The 22,123-nt window shown below is 34.1% G+C and overlaps 1 protein-coding gene across 1 annotated transcript; it reads right to left on the bottom strand.

Annotated features, from left to right (window-relative positions):
• Positions 1-6,416: 6,416 nt before the first annotated feature.
• Positions 6,417-13,146, bottom strand: LOC131151581 (probable glycosyltransferase At5g25310). The gene is made up of 4 exons (XM_058102829.1): positions 12,771-13,146; positions 12,086-12,249; positions 9,132-9,489; positions 6,417-7,192 (listed from the first exon to the last, which is right to left on the bottom strand). The coding sequence occupies exons 1-4, from the start codon at positions 13,026-13,028 to the stop codon at positions 6,530-6,532; spliced, it is 1,443 nt and encodes a 480-aa protein (XP_057958812.1). The 5' UTR covers positions 13,029-13,146; the 3' UTR covers positions 6,417-6,529.
• Positions 13,147-22,123: the final 8,977 nt, after the last annotated feature.

Genomic DNA, 22,123 nt, shown 5'->3' with positions numbered 1-22,123 from the left:
GATCGCCTTGGGCATGCCAAAGTGTGCAAATAATTTTTTGAGAAAATGGATGACAACCTTGTGGTCATTAATACTACTGGGTATAGTTTCCATCCATTTTGAAACATAATCCATAGCAACCAAAATGTAGGAATTCCCAAAAGAGTTTGGGAATGGTTCCATAAAGTCAATTCCACAACAATAAAAAATTTCAAGAGTCAAAATGGGGGACATAGGCATTTCATTCGTTGCAGTGATTTTTCCTAACTTTTGACAGACTTCACATGTTTTACAAAAATTCTCAACATCTTTGAACATATTAGGGTAGTAGAGTCCACTTTGAAAAATTTTTGAAATGGTTTTCTTTGCAGCAAAGTGGCCTCCACATGCCCAAATATGACAAAAATGCATCACAGAAGTGAATTCATCATCAGGACACATCTTCCCACCAATTGATCAGAGCAGTATTTAATTAGGTATGGATTATCAAAATAATAATGTCTTACCTCGGCAAGGAACTTACGCTTATCCTGAGTTAACCAATGTTTTTGGAATTCGGTCGGTGACAAGGTAGTTCACAATATCAGTAAACCACGGAGTGTGTGACACTGCAAAAAGACGCTCATCAGGAAAATCAACATTTAAGGGCGAGGGAGAGACAGGCACCTCAAGTAGCTATAAACGAGAGAGATGGTTAGTTACAACATTTTCCACGCCATTTTTATCTCGAATAGTGATGTCAAATTCCTGGAGAAGTAGAATCCATCTTATCAACCTGGGTTTAGCATCCTTCTTTACTAGCAAATATTTCAAAGCAGAGTGATCAGTAAAAATAATAACAAGCGATCCAATGACGTAAGAACGAAAATTTTCTAAGGCAAATACAACATCTAACAATTCCTTCTCGGTGGTGGTATAATTTTTCTGAACATCATTCAAAGTTCGACTCGCATAATAAATGACAGATGATTTGTTATAAATTCTTTGACCCAGAACGACACCAAGGGCATAGTCACTAGCATCAGTCATGATTTCAAATGACAAGTCTCACTGAGGAGGTTGCATGATAGGCGCAATAGTCAAATGTTTCTTTAGCATTTCAAAAGCCTGTTGACATTCATCAGTCCACAAAAATTCAGTCTCATTCTGCAACAAAGTACATAATGGTTTAGCAATACTACTAAAATCTTGAATAAAATGCCTATAGAAGCCGACATGACCAAGGAAAGAACGAATATCCCTAACTATCTTAGGGATAGGTAACTAGGAAATCAGCTTTACTTTGGCTTTGTCAACCTCTATACCACGCTCAGAAACCAAATGACCAAGTACTAAACCACTACTTACCATAAATTGACATTTTTCCCAAATGAAAAGCAAATTCTTTTCCTCACCTATTTTCAAAATAGCAGTCAAATTTTTCAAACAAATATCAAAAGACTTACCAAATACAAAAAAATCATCTATGAAAATTTCACACATATCATCTAACATATTAGAGAAAATACTCATTATACAGTGTTGGAAAGTAGCAGGTGCATTGCATAGACCGAATAGCATTCTGCGAAAGGCAAAGGTACTGAAGGGACAAGTGAAAGTAGTCTTCTCTTAGTCCTCAGGTGCTACAGAAATTTGATAATAGCCAGAAAATCCATCCAAGAAACAGTAAAAGGAATTACCAGCTACTTTTTCGAGTATCTGATCTAGGAAAGGTAACGAGAAACGATCTTTTCGGCTAACTGAATTCAATTTATGATAAACAATGCACATTCTCCAACCCGTTACTTTCCTAGATGGGATCAATTCTCCATTAGCATTTTCAATGACAGTCAAACTAGATTTTTTTGGAACTACCTATGTCGGGCTTACCCATTTGCTGTTAGAGATCGAGTAGATGATATCAGCAGCTAATAATTTTAGCATTTCGTTCTTTACCACCTCCTTCATGGTTGTATTCAACCTCCGTTGTGCATCTCGAACTAGTTTAGCATCTCCTTCAAGGAAGATGTTGCGAGTGCGAATCGAGGGGTCGATACCCTTGATGTCTGCAATGGTCCATCCTATCGCTCCACAATGCTTCCTTAGTACCTGCAACAACTCAATTTCCTGTTTAAGAGTAAGGTGAGAAGAAATTACCACAGAGAATGTGCCGTATGTTAGACCCAGGAAAACATATTTCAGCTCTTCGGGCAATGGTTTTAGTTCAAGTGCTAATTCCTAGGTGTCATCTTTATTTACAATTTTCTCGAGCATGCTTGGTTAATCTAAATGTGCAATTTAATTTCTGCTATATATTTAAATTGATTTAATTTATTTGCACTAGATTGACCTTACGGTTGTGTAGTACTGCTATTAGGGGATTGACTTAGGGTATTAATTTTGAAAATACCAATTTACCCCCCTCTTGGGATTACGGTAAAGCTAATAAAGTATTAGTGAAGGCTTCAAAACCATCACTAATAGTAGAGTATTAGTGAAAAATTCCAAAAGTGTCACTAAAATCGATGTATTAGTGATGAGTTTTGAAATTCATCACTAATACTCTACTATTAGTGACGATTTTGAGCCGAGCCAATGTAGAATTTATGGTGACGGTATTAGGGTTTTAGTGACAATTATAATCCGTCACTTTTACTCTATTATTAGTGACGCTTTTAAAATTCATCACTAATAATTATTAGTAACTGCAATTATGACAACTAATTCAAAACTGTCACTAGTACTTATAAAACCATCACTAATACTATTAGTGATTATTAGTGATGGTTTTGATCATTTACTAATAACCTTATTTTTTGTAGTGATCTGTGGTTAGGTGAAGTAGATAATTGGAGCAAATTGTCGACATATAATGTCGACCTCCCGTACCCAGGTCGCGCACCAATTGCCCATCGGTGCTGTGTAGCCTGGAGGAATTTCAACTAAGTTTTCATCACTAATGACTCATTATTAGTGACAATTTTAGCTCCATCACTAATAATTTCGTCACTAAAACTTATTTTTTTTGTAGTGGCTTCCGAAAATCTTCCAAACTCTTTCCCTTTTTGTCTTCAAGTGATTATTAGAAGGTTGTCGGTGTTGCGATCAAAATCAACATCAACATATCTAATTGTACCTATTAGTATTGTATAAACATCCATGTACACCCAATGTTTAGTATCCTTGAATGAAATGGATTGAACGTGGAAAGGAATGAAAAATTATATGATGAATTTGTAAAAAAAATTATAAAAATTATGTTTGGAGACTGTTGAATTTGAATTTACATTAGTTTTGCACAAGATACAATATAAAATTATATTAAAATTTATTTAAATCCACCCAAATTTAAATTCAAGATCACAAATTCATGCTCCCAAACGCAACTTAATTACATCTCAATCTATTCTATTCCTACATATAAAACAAATAATTACCCAATTTGGTGATCTTTTCAATTGAAACATTTTTATTTACTAAGAAAAGTCTTGTCCATATTTTGTTTTGATATGAATTTTTCTTTCTTTAAACTTAGTCCCTAGTGTTGCCTTATCTTTAGGCAACTACAGAAGATTAACCCAAAGAGGAGTCTAGGGTAACATGGTCCCTCCAAAGTTCTATGAAGAAAAGCTCAAAAGGAGCAAGAAAAGAAAATGAACATACTTAAATGATGTTTTTATACTTGCTATTTCATTACTTTGAGAGATTAGTGTGAGACTTTCATTGTATCAACTACTAGCTCATACAAGGAGTATTGTTTTGTATTTCTTCTTCAAGTTGTAAAAAGTTCTCGGTGAATCGGATAGCAAAGGGTTCTTGGTGAACCTTGGTTGAAAGGTTCTTGGTGAACTGTGCAAAGGCTCTTGATAAGCGTTAAAGGATTTGTTCACTTGTTGTGTAAAGGCTTCTCTACCAGTGAAAGAGGTTTAATTTATAGTGGATTATGAAATCCTTGAGAGTGTCTCAAGGTGTGGATGTAGGCAAATAACCGAACCACATTAACATCAGTGTTAAGCTTTTCTTCCCTTCTCTTTAATTTATGTCTTGTGCATGATTTACTTTATTTATATTGTGATATAATCGCTTGTATCTTGTCAAGATTTATTATTTTGTAGATAAAATCGAAAATATGTAAAAGAGTCTCTTGACCCCCCTAAACTCAACTCTATGACCAACAAATTCATTTTAAGTTCAAAAAAATTGAGAAATTTTTTTTAAAAAAAAAAACAAGGAAAATAAGAAAAAAAAATTATAGAATAATAAATAACCAAAAAAATTAAAATTTAAAAATAAAAAATGATAATGATGATAAATAAAAAAAATGAGGAAAATTCTTTACAAATCTTGGAAAATTGCAAGAAAATTCTAAAAAATAGAGAAAAATTTTGAATTTTTTTTGGGGACAATTCTTACTCAATTTTGATTAATTTCCAGTGTTTTTTTTTTCTTATTTGATTTGTTTATATGTGCCCCATTTTTTGTGTGAATGCATGTTTTGTCTTTCTTTTATGTGCATGTGTGTTTGTATGCTTGTGTGCACATGTGCACTTACTATAAGAAAAAATTTAAATAGTGGGGATTTTTGATCTTAAATTATCTCTTGAGGGGCGGGAATTCTAATTTAATCACATTTTTTTAGTGATTCTTTTAGAATTTTTGGATTGTGGTGCACACCATGCATGTACTTTTTTTTTCTTTTTTGTTGCATATTGTAAATATTATTAGTCTTTCCATTGTCTTTGTTTATCTTGTTTAACTATTTTTTGAAAAGCCTTAATGAATTTTCTTTTAATTCTCAAAGGTTATGCCTTTGCATGCTTTTGTGGATTAAAGGCAGGAAGTCTTTGTTTTATGCAAGTCTTCCTGAAAATAATGGTAAGATAATGTGCACAGTTAAAAAGAAATAAAGGAAAAGCAATAAATAAAAAAATCCTCAAAAGGATCACTGGGAGTTGAGTTTATAGCACGCTTTTAGGGTTCTGAGATGAGGATAGTTTCTGTCCATTGTAGGGCTATCCAATAATTAAAGGTAAGGTAAATCGAATAAACAGAAGGACTGAAGTATTGATTAGTCAATTTTGAATGTAATCTTAGGCTAATTAGGTACCGTTCGTTGGACGGGGTGTGAAGGGGTGCTAATACCTTCCCTTTGCATAACCGTACTCCCGAATCCAAACTTGGTGATGCAGACCATTGACTGTTACTTTCTTCTGACTTAGGTGACCAATGAACTGGTAGTATATGGTGGAGAGGAAGGAGGAGGAGGCACACCTTCTTGCAGGTGGCAATGGGTAGCGGCGGTGGTGGAGGAAGGAGGAGGAGACACACCTTCTTGCAGGTGGCAATGCATAGTGGCGGTGGTGGTGCGTCCGGTGGTGGAGCGGCGACAGTAGGATTCGATCGTGTAGGGAGGATAGGGAGGAGAGAGGATGGTTTGATCGTGCAGGGAGCTTGGAGAAGGGGGGGGGGGATTTGGGATTTCAGCGCAAATGGGAAATAATTGTTCTGGGTAAGGGTTTTAGTGACGGATCATAATCTTCACTAATAGTCCACTATTAGTGACAAAAAATTTCGTTACTAATACCCAAAAAATCGTTACTAATATTTTCTCACAATAGTTTGAGCATAAAATCTACTGTTAGAGACAAAAGTATTAGTGACGATTTTATTTTCGTCACTAATAATGAATCTTTAGTGACGGTTAATAATTTCGTCACTAATACCATAACTATTAGTGACGAATTTTATTTTCATTACTAATGACCCATTATTAGTGATGATTTTTGCTCCGCCACTAATAATTTTGTCACTACGAATACATTTTTTTTCTAGTATGAGCATGCTAACATATTCTTCTTGCTGTCATGAAAAAAAAAAACAAAAATTTTACACCATAATCATTGTGAATTTTCAAAAAACTAGCAAGCCTATGATTCATAGATTAAGACATCTCAATGGTTGTGTGTGACGCTTGTGAAATGTTTAGGCGAACAAAAAGCTAACATTGCAGCGTGTCCCTATATATAAAATCACTCTTAAAAGGCATTTTTATGATAATTTTTATGAAGGCATGCATCTATTATCTTTGTTCAAAAACAGTTTGATGTGACTTAATTTTGAAATTGGAATCAGCAGTTTTTAATTGCACTATTTAACTTACTGTTATACACTGATCTTAAACTTTTTTAAAAAAGTAACAAAGAAACTAGCTTATATATGCTACAATAATAGTCCTTTTTCTTTTCCAGGAACTTAATTTGTAAATAATTAAGTTAATTACCTTAACAAATGATTTAACTTTCAAATTGGGAAGTTAAATTGACGTTAGATCCAATATTACTCCCAATTTGATGAATTGGCTTTTAAGACGACTGCAACAATTTTTGGATTTCCCTTGTCGTCTTGTCGGGACCTAATTACAAGAGTAGACATATATAAACGTACTACTCTACTAAGAACTTCTTATAGCTCACCAAAAATCTTTACCTTTACGTATTCATTCTACTTTCATTATACAAATCGATGAACCATATACATCACTAAACTTACCCTTTTTTTTTATATTATTTTTTTAAAGTTTCAAATTGATTCGGCGGAGCCATACAGAATGCAAAATCATATGAAACATATCAAACCTCTTGGGCGGCTGGTTAAGCTCGAAGTGCCTCCTTACGGCTCTCACGCCCACCTTCAACCTCCGGTACTTCTCCTCCGGAATCCCCGTCAACACCTCCTTGAGTCTGGGGATCTCCGCAATCTCAACCCCAACCAAGAACTCTTCCCAGCGCAGCACGTCGCTGAAGGGCAGCACGGAGTGGTCCGACAGAATCACGGGAACGCACTCGGCGTATATGGCCTCCACCAAGCGGGGACTGGCGACCTCGTGGCCGCTGGGACAGAGGCAGAACTTGGATCGGAGCATGAAGGAGTAGTAGTCGAGGCCCGGGGGAAGGTACTCGAAGACGGGGATGTCGGGGTCGCGGCCCTTCCAGTGGCGGAGGAGGATGGGGCGGATGGGGCCGTGGAGGCCGCCGGCGAAGAAAGCCAGGAGGGGGCGGGGGGAGCGGGCAGGGGGCAGGGAGAGGAGCTTGGGGGAGACGTTGCCGTCGTAGAGATAGATCTCGGGGAGGCTCACGTCTTTCTGGGGGTTGAACCCTTCGGAGGTGTTGGCGTTGCACAGCACCCTGATGGATGTTTTGAACAGCAGGGCGTTGCCCTCTGATGCAAGAGGACCCTGTGCGCATTTCCCCAAATCTTATTATATAAATTATTCATTAAATATTCTTGTGTTCACATTCAAATACGCTTAAAGCATGGTACGTATAAGTAAATTTAATTACCTGCGAATATTTCTTCCTTAAGAGGTAAACATAATTTCATTGGAAGCAAATAAGTTTCAGTAAGGAAGATGCTTGAGAAATCATTAAATTATAGTAATAGAATGCAGAGCAGCTCGTGAACAAAACAGCAAAGAAGAAATTACAATCCAGACAATTAGAATAAGACACAACTTACACTTAACAATGTGATTCGTGAAGACCATTAAAAAATAACTTTGAAAATTAAGTTTATCGTTTTCAATATTTTTTCATATAGATATTAAAAAAATAGAAAGGAATGGAAATTTTTTTTTTCTTATTTGAAAGTTTTAAAATGAAAATAAATGAAACTGAATACATTTTCAAACATTATTTTATATACTTTAAATATATGTGTAAAATGATTTGTCCAATAATTTACAACGAGACATGTACATAGAATGTGTCAAATTGAATCTTTAAACTAGAAACTACAAATTTTTCTTGAAAATAAGTTGTACATGCCTCTTTTTTAATTTTTTAAAAATCTACATTTATTTCTCTTGGAAAGTGTTTTTTTAAAATGCATTTACGTCAGTGTTATGACCAAACGGTCAAAAAATTAACAAGTCTATGCAAAAGGTTTTGATCCTACACTACATTAACCTTTTTAAAGTAAAATAAATAATCATAATGTGTGTTATATATTTTAAATAGGAGTTATTATTTTTCAAAAGGCAAACTTAGACGGAACATGTTTATGGTAAGTTTTAAATTTACATATTTCATACCTAAATTGAGTCACTACATTCTTCCATTTTTATTTATTACTATTTAATTGCACAAATGGTAAGATATCACCATGGTCATATTTTAAAGAATTTAATGCATATTAGTTCATTTTTATAACTGTCAATTTAAAACAATAAAATTGATTAGAAATATTAAACCTCAGCCATGTATGCTATATTTATAAATATATAAAAAAAAAACTTTAAAGTAATTTCTGTAATTTATGAAGACATAAACTATCTTGTGGAACTAAACTCGATATGCTTATATATATATCCACACACAACCAACATAGTTGATAAAGTATTAGATCATAACTTGAAGTCAAATATGTGGGGTCATGAAATCAGTCCATAGTAAATATATGGCTCATAATATGCATTTAGTTTTTCTATCTGCTTGCCTAATGGACCTATGGTATTAAGTTTTTTCCGTAATCTATGAAAATAATAGTAGATGCCACTTGGTCAACTTAAATTATTTTTGAGATGCATGCGACTTGAACTTATTAAAGCACCTGACATACAAAGCATGACCACAAATACATAATGCCCATATAAGGACCACTTGACTTATGGCTTCACACTTCCTAAGGATTACCAATGTGTGGGATTGAAAAAAAAGGAATATTTATCGACATTGAGGATGGAGAGTAAAAATGAGTTACGACATATTAATATCTCTCATTTCATAATCCTTCACTCTTTTTAAGATTTAGTTTTAAAGATATCATCATAAAAGCTCCTAATTTTTAGTCATACGAATGTCTCAAAGAAAACGTATAATTCAATAGATTGTACCCGAACAACTAGTACCTAGTTATCGTACTTCAATTATTACAATCTATATAGTTCGTCCTAGACAAAACTAAAGTTTAGAGGCATGTAAAATTATAGGAACCAATTGATTCATAATGTGATTCAAATTATTTAAATTAAGTAATATTTGTAAAAAAAAAATTAAATTAATTTTTTTCAATTAATTTGTATGAATGGATGATTTGATTAGAAGTTTTCATATGATACGTAACTAATTGGGATTAATATGAGGAATGGCATATGACCAGGGGACTGATGAACTCACCCAATCATGGCAAGCAAGCATGAAGTGGTCGGCACCTTGAGTTGAGTTCCAGAAAGGGTGCTTAGTGGAGATGACCTTGACATAGTCAGAGACGAACTCTCTCAGCGGAGTGGCGTCGTAGGAGTTGGGCTGATACAAGTACTTCACCATCCAGGTGACGCTGAAGGGCATGAAGAAGAGGTGGGCGCGCGCGGCGTCCCTCGTCCTAAACCTCCTCCCGCCATCTCCCCGTTCCATCTCCTCTATGAACCTCCCCTCCGACGAGTATATGTTCTTGCATGGCCCCCCGTGCACTAACGGTGCCTCCCCTTCTCCGTACACATACACCTTCAATCTTCTTTCCATTTCGACGTAGCTCCTGCATGCCATGTCATCATTTTACACGAGCAAAAATGAGGGTATTAGTGTCATTGTCATGACACCTGTAGGATTTTTCCCCCACTTTATTTTTCGGTCAATTGTATTGATTTTGGTTAATCCCTCTCCCATTTAATATCGATTGTTGCCCTTTTAAAAATTAATCAGGTCCGAAACAATGTCTTCAAAATCTGGACAATATTTTCATGCTTGGTTCATACAATAAAAATATCAAAAATTTAGTAGATATAATAATATTAAATTTTACATTAGAACTTTGCATTTTTCAAAAAAATTACAATAAAACTTCTATTCCAATCTTACATATAGGAACTATTCCTTTAAGTATTGCACCTTTGGCCGCAATGAATTCTTAATTTAAAAATTAAAAAAAAATTATTACAAGTTGTTTAATCATGTCAAAATTTAGACAACTAATAAAATCTTTTCTTATGCACAAATTTAGTCAATAGTTATCTATTAAAATCAAACTTGAGGATTTGAATGGCTATTTAAAATGTGAGGTGGTATTACTATTAGGCAGTTAAGATCTAATGAACTTTGAGAGAACTGAAAAAGAGAGAGAGGGAATAAATTAATTGATTGCTCAGTCAAAAGTGCATCTTTTGAACAAGAATTAAGAAATATTGAAAAGAAAATTAAATTGAACAAAAAACAAAAAGGGGAGATTGTAATAATTTTTCAATATATCCTTATTACAAAAGCTTCATATTGGTTACTAATGATCTCCAAATTAAACCTAATTTAACATTAAAAGGTTGAATATCTATACGACAAGATCAGTCCTCATAAACATATCGTATTATGATCTCAACATGGCCTAAACTTTGCCTTGAAGAGTTGGCATCTTAATTGGCAGCTCTTCATCTAAACATAGGCTTATATTAGAGTGATGATTATATGCACTCCTAAGATTCCAACAAGTATTTAGCGCATAATCAAAGTGACATGTGCTATATAATTAAACTTCATTTTCAAGCCTTTAATTTGCTAAGTTTTGATTTATCCATTATTAGTGCTACTTTATCTTTATACCAGCATTAGATGTAAAATGTAGAACCTGAACTTTGAATTTAAAATTTTAGAAACTTTTTTTAAAAAATAATAACAAAATAATTAAATTTACTATATTATTGACTTTAAGATAACTCAATCTCTAAAATTGAATTCTAAAATGCAAAATAAAAATATACTATGCATTTAATTAGGAGTTTCAATTTTAAAGGATAAATTTAGACTTATATAGATTTGAATAAGATATATGTAATATAAATTTATATTGACGAAACGACTTTTGTTCCGTACAAATTTATATAAATAATTAAACTCAATACTCTTAAAAAAATTATTTTTTAACATAAGAGTTTGAACAAGTACAAAAATAATATCTTTCATTTATCTAGTTGTAGGGGTGCATAATATCCGTGTTCAACAACTTTAGATAGTTCTAAAAAATTTCTCAAAGATTGCTAGAATTAATTATTATAATTATTTTAAAAATTAAAATATATTGTGTCAAAAGAAATATTATTTACTAATTTTATCATTACTCAAGAAAATATTATTTCAAACTTTAAATCCTAAAAAATTAATAATATTTAATATTTAAAAAACAAAAAACAAATTATATATATATACTATCCATCCTCCCATGAATCATCAATAATCAGATTTTGAGTTATGAATTTAGATTTGTGTAAATATAATAAAGACAACAAATTCATATAAAAAAAATATTACGAATTATGCAAAAATCATGTTCAAAATTAAATTTTGAGCAAGCTCAATAGACTGATAAGAAAATCTAATGTTGTATAAAAGATATTGATACTTTATGAACAAATAAAACTCAAAATATCTCATGAATTAATCATTAGATATCAATATAAGACACGTGTCAAGGGATCAAATGAGGACCTTGGTGGTCTTGAGATCCAGCAATGGTTTGGGTCTTAATTTCGTAAAAATTGGTTCGGGAAATTTGTTAGGAGCCCACATGAAGAGGGTGCCCAAAAGAGTCCTCCATTGCCACATTTCCTTGAAATTCTGTTTACGGGGAAAAAAGTTATTATAACAAAATTTTAAAAATTATAATTTTTTTCACACAATGAATTTCAAACAAATTATGAAATTCAATTTAGTTATTAATAATTTTAGCAACAATTAATTTAAATCGGTAAATCTTAGTTAAGAATTACCTAAGGTTCAGGATTCAAATTGTATTTGTTAGGTATTAATTAATATATTTCCTAGAAATATTTTGTCATAATTTTGGTATATCATGAAATATGAATAGAATTTTCGGTATTTTCATGAGTGCAGAGCGTATGATAGCACCGCCACTTTTGCGGGAGGGCCATAAATGCAATGTAAGAGAATGAGTGCGCACTTCGCACTCCTTTGCGTCAACCCCAAGTACCCCTCATTCTCCTCCAGAGAAAAGCAGGGCACAATTCAGTTGATATGCCGTTGCTGTCTTTGAAGCAAAGTAGTTTTGAAGCAGCAGAATCTCTCTCTCTCTCTCTCTCTCTCTCTACACACTGGCACACAGAGTATGTAGTTCTTATGAGGCTTACCGGTAAAATGTGCCGGCGTTGCGATAGATGACGCCGGAGGGGACGACGTCGGTGGAGTTGTGATCGACGGTTGATCGAGATGAGGCGGCGTTGCGAATCGCAGCGCGAGCGCGAGCAAGGCCTTGTTCGACTGGTCGAGCGTCGCGTAGTTTCATCGATTTTGCCTGTAATATAATATATAAATAAATGAGATGTTAAACATTAGTAATGTTCAAAAAGAACAATAATGAGAAATTGAGACACGCATGAATGTGAAATACAGTGAAACGCAGAGACATTATTTGAATTTAAGAGGACAGTTTTCGTTTTGGATGCTTAATTCTTCCACCGAATCAATAGTGGGATAGACATTTTCGAAATAATGGTTCAAAACCTTCGGGGGTAAAAAAAAGCTAGCACTGAACGGAGACGGAGTTAGATTGAGAACATAAGAAATTGACGATCGATCAAATTAGATATGATTAGTCTCTAAATCGAAAAATTGAGAACGACGTAGAAATTCAGAAATGAATTTCACATTAATTTCTCAACTTGTTCATCACTATATCACAGTGCAGGGAAATGAGAAATCCAGAGAGAGTCAGAGAGATCATGGCTCAAGATATGAATTTCAGATTAATTTCTCAATATAAAGTAGTGCATGAAAATCAGAAATCCAGAGAGCGAGAGACAGAGAGAATCTTACAAGAACAGTTTGGTTCCTCAGTTGCTTAACGACAGGGGCAGCGGACTCGATGGAAAGAGAGGATCTCAGCTGAGCGGAGCTTTTGATCACCTTCGACTGCAACTCAATGATCGGCGACAGAGGCCTATCGGTCTCCGGCGCCGGTAACGTCATCCTCAAATCGGAATATTCATTGAGAAACATGACAAGAACCACCGTCGACACTACGAACACCGAACAGAGTACCGATACAGAGGCTCCACTATTACAGACCTCCATCTCCAAACCCCTAACCCAACCCTCTCCCCTCTCCTTTTCCCTCTCTCGGCGAGGGGGTTCTAAGTTGAACAGAGCAAAAACGTTTTGAAACGGAAAAGAGAAAGGCGGGGAACTCTCTCTCCTCGTCCTCCGCTCTGGAATTTATCGCATTTGTAAGTGGGAAGCGGAGGCGTTGATGTGATAAAGTGAATTACGGATGTACCCTTATACTATCACACAACGAAGACGTGTATATAGGGTCCCAAGAGGAAATGCATGAATTTTTTTTCCTTAATTTTTTTTTTTAATTTTAACCCTCTAGAATATATAATAAAAGGATCCTTATATTTAATAAACCAAATGTCATATCCCCTATATAATTTTTTCCTAATTTATTATTTGTCATATCCCCTATCTCATTCTCCTTGGAAAAGAAACTTTAAAATTAAACTAAAACACAATCTAAATTTTTAAGTAACCAAATCAAACGTAAAAGCAATTAATTATTTTCTTTTGATTTCAAATTTTAATTTTTATTATAGTTTGGATTATAGTTATGAAAAATTAGGGTACATTTTAACTAAGTCGATACAATAAGATATTCGAACTTGACATTATTCAAAAATGTTGAACTAAAAATTTGATTTGAGCTTAATGAATTACAAAATTGTTGAATTTAAAGACAAACTTGAACTTAACTTTCAAATTCATTATACTTGAGTTCAATTGAATCAAGCACAATATATTTGATTATAAATTATATAATGCATAAAACATATATTATATAACTTATATAATAAAAAAAATAAAAAAATAAAAAAGATATCGATCAAACTTGCGGGTTATATTATAAAATTAACACTCAATTCTTTTGAGTATTCGAATAACTTGAATTTAATTTGAAGTAAGCTAAAATCAAAATTATAGATTCAGCTGAGTCCATGAATAAACTTTGCTCATTATGAACCACATACATGATAAATATTTTAAATATATTGTAAAATATATTACATAACTTTTCTCTAATAAAATAGTTTTTTTTTTTTTCCTGTTTGCTGGCTCCAAATATCGATTGACAGATCAAAATTATTTAGCTTCCATTAAACCAAAAATTAGGTTTAGTTAATTAACACGGTGTGCATGGTTGGATTAACCTAGATGTAATTAAAATTTTAAATGATTTCAAATTTAATAACGTTAATCCCTAGGTCATGCAAGCTTGGCATTCCGCTGCCTTTCGGGCTCAATGCACGCGCTCTGCGTACCTATATTTGCCTACCTTCTTATAATAGTCTATTAGCTCAAAGGGGCACGTTGTGGAAGCAATGCCTAAATTAGAAGATTTATGAATAAGTAATTTTATTATTTGAATGAAGTTCTACTAACCTTTTCAAAAAAAAAAAGGTTAAAAAAAATACTGATTTTTCCTGATGTTTGAAAAAAAGATAATAATTTTTCCTAAAATTTTAAAAATTTTAGAACCACCCCTGAGATTTTTAAAATTTTAGGGACATGCCCTAAGGTTTATCAAAAAGAAACAAATCTCTCGTTGAATTTTGTAAAGGCAAGTATTTTAAGGGGAGGTAAGTGCCTTTTTGGCAAACTTCAAGAGAGGTCTTTGACATTTTTAAAACTTTAGGAGAGATTTATGATATTTTTGAAACCTCTAGGAAGATATCTGTCTTTAGGGGAGGTGAGTGTCTTTTACTCTAAAAAAATAAATTTAATTTTATTCATTAATGAATTAAAAGTTTAATTTTCAGTGAAAAATAAGTTTATTTTTACATATTTTCTTGACCTCAAATTTTAAATTTTGGGATTTTTTGAGTCGTTGGGACAATTGTTTTTCGAATATTAAGGAAATCCTCCTACATCTATATATAAACACCGGCTTATCAAGAATACGTACGAAAAGCACTTGCAAGGTGGTCCTTACTAATTCACACGGGATTCCACGTGTCCTATGCTACTTGGGTTAAAACATAAGCATGTTCTATTCGATACGAGTACGAGAAGAAGAAAAAGAGGAAAACAGGGGATCCGTTGAATTTCAAGTATTCGATTTTACCAATAAGATACAGTAACTGTTTACCAAAAACAAAGGTATCTGCAAAGTCGTAAGACCATGTATAGGGGCTGACGCCTGCCCAATGCCAAAAGGTCAAGGAACACAATTTTTTCTGAAGAATTTGCCATGATATATTTGATTCATGCATAATATCATGAAAATTTAAAAATTAATCAGATGGAGATATTGGATTCATTTTCTCTGAGGTTGAGATGAACAAAGTGGCGGAAGATTTCTAGTTTGCGTTAGTTTTGTAATTTTTGTGCTTTAGGCCATCTATTGACGTTTTCCGTTTGAATATCATAAAGCTTTGGGGCCTTTCGAAGATCCCTTCAGTTAGTTTCATGGATGATTTTCATGTACTGCTTCAGATGAATAATGAACGAGATTTTCTTCATGGATGGTCTCATGAAGGAAGGATTTTGTCTAGGTTTCCGTTTTGTCTTTTTTGATGGACAAAGGATTTCAATCAGAAGTAGGAAACATCCTTGGCCCCTCAATGTTTATTTCTCCCTGGTCTTCCGATGCACATGTACATGCTTGATTGTTTACAAATTCTAGCCACAAGGTTTAGTCAATATCTGGGAACTGACAATGCTACACTTAACCGCACTAGGGCTACGGGTGCAAGAATATGCGTGGAGGTGGATTTATTAGCATATCAGGTGGATGATTTTTGGATTGTTGTTTCTACAAATCAGAAAATTTGGTAGGAAGTGAGGTACAAAAAGCAAGGATTTTATTGTGAGAAAATTCATAGACAAAGGCATTTTCAAATGTGGTATGTCGAGTGGGTGAAAGGAAACAAAAAATTGGGGATAGACGTAAGGATACAAAAAAAACTAGACAAGAAAATCGACAAGAAGTTTGGCATGTGAATCATTTGGATAAAGGAAAAGAAGTTCAAAAAGAATTGACAGATCCATCCATTGTTGAAGAACCTTTAAAGGTGGAACATGTTCAAAAGGGTGCAATTACATCACAAATTTTGCCAGTGGTTAAGACAATTACGCAAAGTGAGATGGAAGAGGGGGAGTTTGTTCCTGAAGAATCAAGGCTTGAAGTGGAGATTTTGCAGATGAACACAAAACAGTATGAGATTAAGCAGAGGGAGGAGATCGTTGAACCAGTCTTGGGTGCTCCCAATACTGATGTGTTGATATTGGAAGATGTTATAGTAGTGCGTGATCAGTTGATGACATCTTGTAACATGGTTTCAGAAATCTTGGAACAAGAGTGTACAATCATGCCTAGGTATATCCTACATAATTGTGAATTGGATAAGGAGGTGGCGAAAAATACTTTGGGGAAACTCCCATTGAAAAAAGGCTATTGTTCGGATGATGATTTACATGTTCCGCTTGTTAAGTTGAAGGATATTAATGAGCAAAGTGAGAAGAAATCTCAACGGGTTATTACCCGTCCAAGTAAACTTGATTTATAATTAATACAATTCTAGTGTGGAACGTGTGGGATTTAGGCAAGTCTAAAAGCCGTTTACAAAAGTTAATGAGGAAATTTTCGTCTTCTATTTTGGTTCTTTCAGAGCCATTTTCTGATGAAGTTTGATGTAGCAATGGTCCGGCTTTCTAAATTTTCTAATTTTTTGTGCAAATACATCGGTGTGGGGTAAACTTTGGATGTTTTGGGAAGAGGAAGTGCACTTTAGGTTACAACATATGTTTGATCAAGTTATTTCGGGTATTTTTAGTTCCGTGGACCACAATTTCTTGGCTTCATTTGTTTATGCTAAATGTTGTCAAACAAATAGTCGGGAGCTTTGGAATGATTTGGAGTTTGTTAAGAGGGATGATTTCCCTTGGTTAGTGGCAGGAGATTTAAATATCATCCGTTCAGATTTGGAATGTATTGGTGGTGATACGAGACTGTTATCGGCTATGAAGGAATTTAATACTTGCTTGGACAACTGTGGTCTTATGGATTTGGTTGTTACTGGCAGCAACATGTCTTGGTGTGATGGTCAAGGTGGAAATTCTCGGAGTTGGGCAAAATTGGATAGGGTTCTCTATAATTTGACTCTTCTTCAATCTTTGCCAAATATTTATTTTGAGTATGGAAATAGGAGGACTTCAGATCATAACTCATTGATTATTCGGTTTCATAGAAATTTGCATCGGTATGGTCCTTCTCCCTTCAGATATCAAAATATGTGGAGCACTCATCAGTATTTTAAGTCTTGCGTGGAGGAAGCCTAGAGGGAGGAATCCCATGGCACATGTTTAGTTAGACTTGTTGCTAAATTGAAGCATACGAAAGTTGCAATCTAAATTAGAACAAGCAAGTATTTAGACAAGTGCATCAGAACATTAAAAATTTGGAGGAAAGTATGGAGGTTTTAGAAGCTCAGCTTCATGAAGGGTATTCGCCAGAAATTGAGGAAGATTTATTCCTTTCTAAACTTGAGTTGGAAGCTTGGGAAAAAAGGGAGGAGATTCGTATTTCTCAGCTAGCCAAAAAGAAGTGGTTGGAGGTGGGGGATAATAATACAAAGTTCTTTCATGCATTTGTGAACCAAAGGAGGAAGAAGGCTATGATTCATTCATTGAAACTTCCGAATGGAGAAGTGTTGGATTCTATGGAGGCTATTCATGAGGGGTGCAGTAAGGTATTTTCAAACTTTCTTAACAGGTGCAGGACCTAGTCGAACAGCTTACCTTGATGATATTATATCTCCTATGGTTTTTGAAAAGGAGAATATTGCTCTTAGTTGTTCTCCGTCCGAGTTGGAGGTAAGGGATGCTATTCTTTATATCCCGAGAAATAGTAGCCTAGGTCCGGATGGTTTTGGTTCAACTTTTTTCCATGATTGTTGGGATATTGTAAAAGAAGAGGTGATTGATGCAGCTAGAGATTTTTTGCTGGGTCTCCTCTTCCTAGATTTTATTCTGCATCTTGCATTGTTCTAATCCCAAAAGTTTAGAATCCCCAGAGTTTTGACAAGTTCAGGTCTATTAGTCTTTGTAGTGTTATCTACAAATTTTTTTCAAAAATTATTGTTGCAAGGATGACAGGTTTATTGTCTACATTGATTTCTCTAGAGCAGGGAGCTTTTATTCTCAGTAGAAGTATATTTGAAAATATTATGTTGGCATAAGAAATGATTCATTCTCTATATAAGAAGTCTAATGGTGGAAATGTAATGATCAAAGTAGACATGGCTAAGGCTTATGATAGGGTCGGTTGGGATTTTTTGAACTTGATTCTGAAAAGTTTTGGATTCTCCCAGAGATTCTATGGTTTAGTGGCAAAATGTGTATCCTCTCCTTGGTTCTCCATTATAATGAATGACACTTATAAAGGTTTCTTTAAACCTTCTCGAGGGCTTTGCCAAGACGACCCTCTATGTAACACCCCAAACCCAAAAACAGGGTCCGACGCGTTATTCTACTTAAATCATGCTCTGTGGCGCCTCAAACTCGCCTGGTGGGACCCGGGTGCCACGTAATCCATTTTCCTGCACTTGTTATTTCATTAACAATTACGCAGTAGAAAACATACCTACAATCCTCAACCAATATAATACTAGAGTTTTCTACATCTATCTACATTCCAAAATAAACCATTCATCTACTTGTATCCATATATATATATATACATATCTCAAAAAGCATAATCTACAACTCCCAATATTCACAACTCAAAAGATTTAAAACATAAAACTTATACATCCCAAAAGTATCATCAAAGTTTATACCCTTTTTCTTTCTATATCCAAAAATGTTATAACAACCCCGAGCTTTCTAAACTCGATCACGTGGAAGTCCTAAAAAAGATAAATTTATATTTGGATGAGACACATCTCAGTAAGGGGAGAAACAATATATTAAATCAGCGTGTGGCCAACATGAGGTTTGTAAATAACATATGTATATGTATTCATCATTTGCATATGATTATCATAATTTCTAAAAATCCTTTCTTGAGCTTGATCAAACACATGCAAGGTATTTTACCCACGAGAATACCTAAGGATTGGGATGATTACTAGCCCATACAAGTAGAACCCATATGCTCTGATACCTTAGGCAACCAATGGTCACAACTGAAGTATATTAGGACACTTACCTTACTCAATAAGCCCTTAGGTAAAAAAGTAATCTCGTACTCACACAGTTCATACAAAGGTTTACCAGTAAAGGCTCTCGAGAATAAATTTTACAATTTTACCAGTAATCCCGATATTAGGACTTGATTTATCTTTTATGCAATTTCATATATGCATAGACAGGCCCTAGGTTGTGTACTACTGTTGCTTGCTTAGCGAAACCTAGGAAGAACTTTTGTGACTTACAGTTTTTGGAAATGTTCTATTTACAAACGGCATGATGCCGAAATTTTGTTAAATTCCAACGCTAAATTTTGAATTGGATTAAATGTAGAAGGGTGTCTATGGATTATGTAACTGGTATTCTTTCCATGAGTAATAGTGTCATACCAACATGTGCAGTGATGCAGGCATGGTGAACAATGAAAATGAATGCATGTACAACTCACCACACTATTGACACCTATTTTCTATTTAATAGTGGTGGCTTATGTTGTTCATTTAGGTATGCACTGCAAACAAAACTTTTTTTTCCTATAGGTTTTGTCATCTCCTTGGGCTCAAAAAATGTTCACTAGCTAAAATATTCTATATTAACTTGTTCAAAGTCGTTGCCTTTTTTATTCGTAACTTTTTGTGTGTGCGTGCATGTGTATGTGTGTGCTATTGCCGCCCATGCCTTACTTTATAAAAAACTGACCTTTACTGTTCTAAGACTTGAGTCTGAACCTTTCTCTAAAGAGGGATCTATCTTATTATGGATCTAGTGATATGGTAATATTGTAGTACGTTGTACTTTCATGCAATTACCTATGGTTTTCTTCGAGCTTAATAGTGTCAATAAGTACACTGCAGCTTGTATTTTTCAGTGTAGAATATTTATTTCATAATTAATGTTACCAGTCTTCATTTTGTGCTTAGCTACTTCTGCATGTTTTCATGCTGATGAAATAATGGTTGAAATAGGTATTGTTTCCTCCATGGTTGTCTCAATCAATTCTATGTTCTGATCAAACTATAAATTTTACAAGTTTGAATTTTTATTGATGATTTTATGATAATTCTGTAAATGTTCAAGAAACATCAAGATAATTAATTAAATTTCAATTCAGATAGAAATTTTTGGAGTCTTGATTTACAGAAATCTCAATTTCAATATGGATTTCAACTTCATTTAAAAAGAAATGATGGAAACCTATACAAATGATGGCAACCTTGAAGAAACTTTGGGAGAAGTTAATGGACATGACGTGATTATGCATAATTTGGATAAAAGATAATCTGGAAAAAAAAGTATTCATGACTAGTATATAGTATTTATGGTATATAAATGTTAAGTGTTTAGCACGTGAAGAAGTAAAGAACATCCAAATCATTACAATGACCATCTTACATTCATTTGATTGTCAAAAATCATAATTGTAAAATGTCAATCCAACTATAACTTCTTGGTTGTTCAAAATCATTGTTCTTTTCTAGTAAGTTAGATATTGGTTTAGGGCAAATGTTCAAAATTGAAACAAACAATCCAAAAATTAAAAAAGGTAAATAAAATAGATATTCGAGACTTTTAAAAGGTAGGGAAAAAATACAATTTAAGGAGCCTTTCTCATGCTACACATCTCACTACGAAGCTCTTGTAGGCAAACAAGCTTAGAAGATGCGATATGGCTTCCCCATTGTACTCTTCAGGTACAAGCACCTCACCTGATTTGCATTTACATCTAACAAAAATTTCAGTTAAGGCACAAACTACAAATAAGTGACAAACATCTCACAAATTATTAAAAGTGCAGTGCATAACTAGAAAATAATGCACAACTAAAGTGCTTGGGAGCATCCAGAGATATTTCAATGAAACCACTACAAAATTGTTAAGAAAGCACAAAACAATGTTAATAAAGACATGTCTTAGCCCATGGGTGTAGACAACAAACAAATTCCAACCCCAAAAGAAAGCATAAAGAACCTTACCTCTTTCCCAAACCCATCTTCTATTTAATAAAAATACCCAACCAGTGCAGGAGTGGGCAATCTGAGTAGGTAGCAAAGCTTACACAAACACGTGAATCTTATTAAACATGATAAAACCAGCTTCTGAGACCTATAGTTTTAGAAAACTCAAAAGTTGAGTTTGAGAGCGCAAATTGTAAGGCCTTAGATTTGGATATCTGAGTATTTGTTTCATAATTGCATTTAGTTCAATTCCACAAAAAAACGCAGAACTGAGGCTAGAATTCCAATGTCCCAAATACAGGGAAAGCTTCGAATGGTGGTACTTAATAAGTACATTGAACTACTTTGCTAAGTGAGTTATCGTTCAAATAACTTGCATTCTGCCAATTTTTATTCAACAATGAAACAAGGAAATTCACACTTAGTTGCACGTTCTGAAAAATTTGCTTCTCCTCCATGCTGCAGTTCCCCACAGCAACACCCATACAAAGAACCTTCTTAAGTTGTATTAATTTTCTGAATGATTTAACTTTATATGCTGTGTAGCAAGAGCTGTCATCTTATTGCATATGAAGATATGTCCATTTTGATGTGTGTACTGTGTGCTAGAGAATTGACAAAATGAATTAAGCTATTCATTGGCCACAAGCTTACACTTGTTGGGAGTATTCGTAATTTGTCATGGTACAAAAGTAGGATGGTTGAGCTCACTATGTAAAATGCACACATATACGACTTACTTAACTACGTATAAATAAATATATAATTGATTAGGTTGAGCATTGATTCTGTGGTAAGTGTGTAACATCCAAATCTGAAGGTTCAAAAGTTTGGAAATCTCTCCCAAGTGTGGAGGTAAAATTGCACACGTGATGCCTTGCGCTAGGTGTTGCACAACATATAATACATATACAGGTGTATGCACACACAAATGCTTCTTATTGATATCTATAATTTTTATCTATTTCTCACTTCTGGTTTTAGTTAAACTATTTATTTTCTTTTCTCTTAAGTTCACTTTCATGA

This window comes from Malania oleifera, chromosome 3 (assembly GCF_029873635.1).
Source record: "Malania oleifera isolate guangnan ecotype guangnan chromosome 3, ASM2987363v1, whole genome shotgun sequence".
NCBI lineage: Eukaryota > Viridiplantae > Streptophyta > Magnoliopsida > Santalales > Ximeniaceae > Malania > Malania oleifera.
The sequence above is the reverse complement of the archived record's forward strand: the minus strand, read 5'-3'. Positions and strand labels throughout refer to the sequence as shown.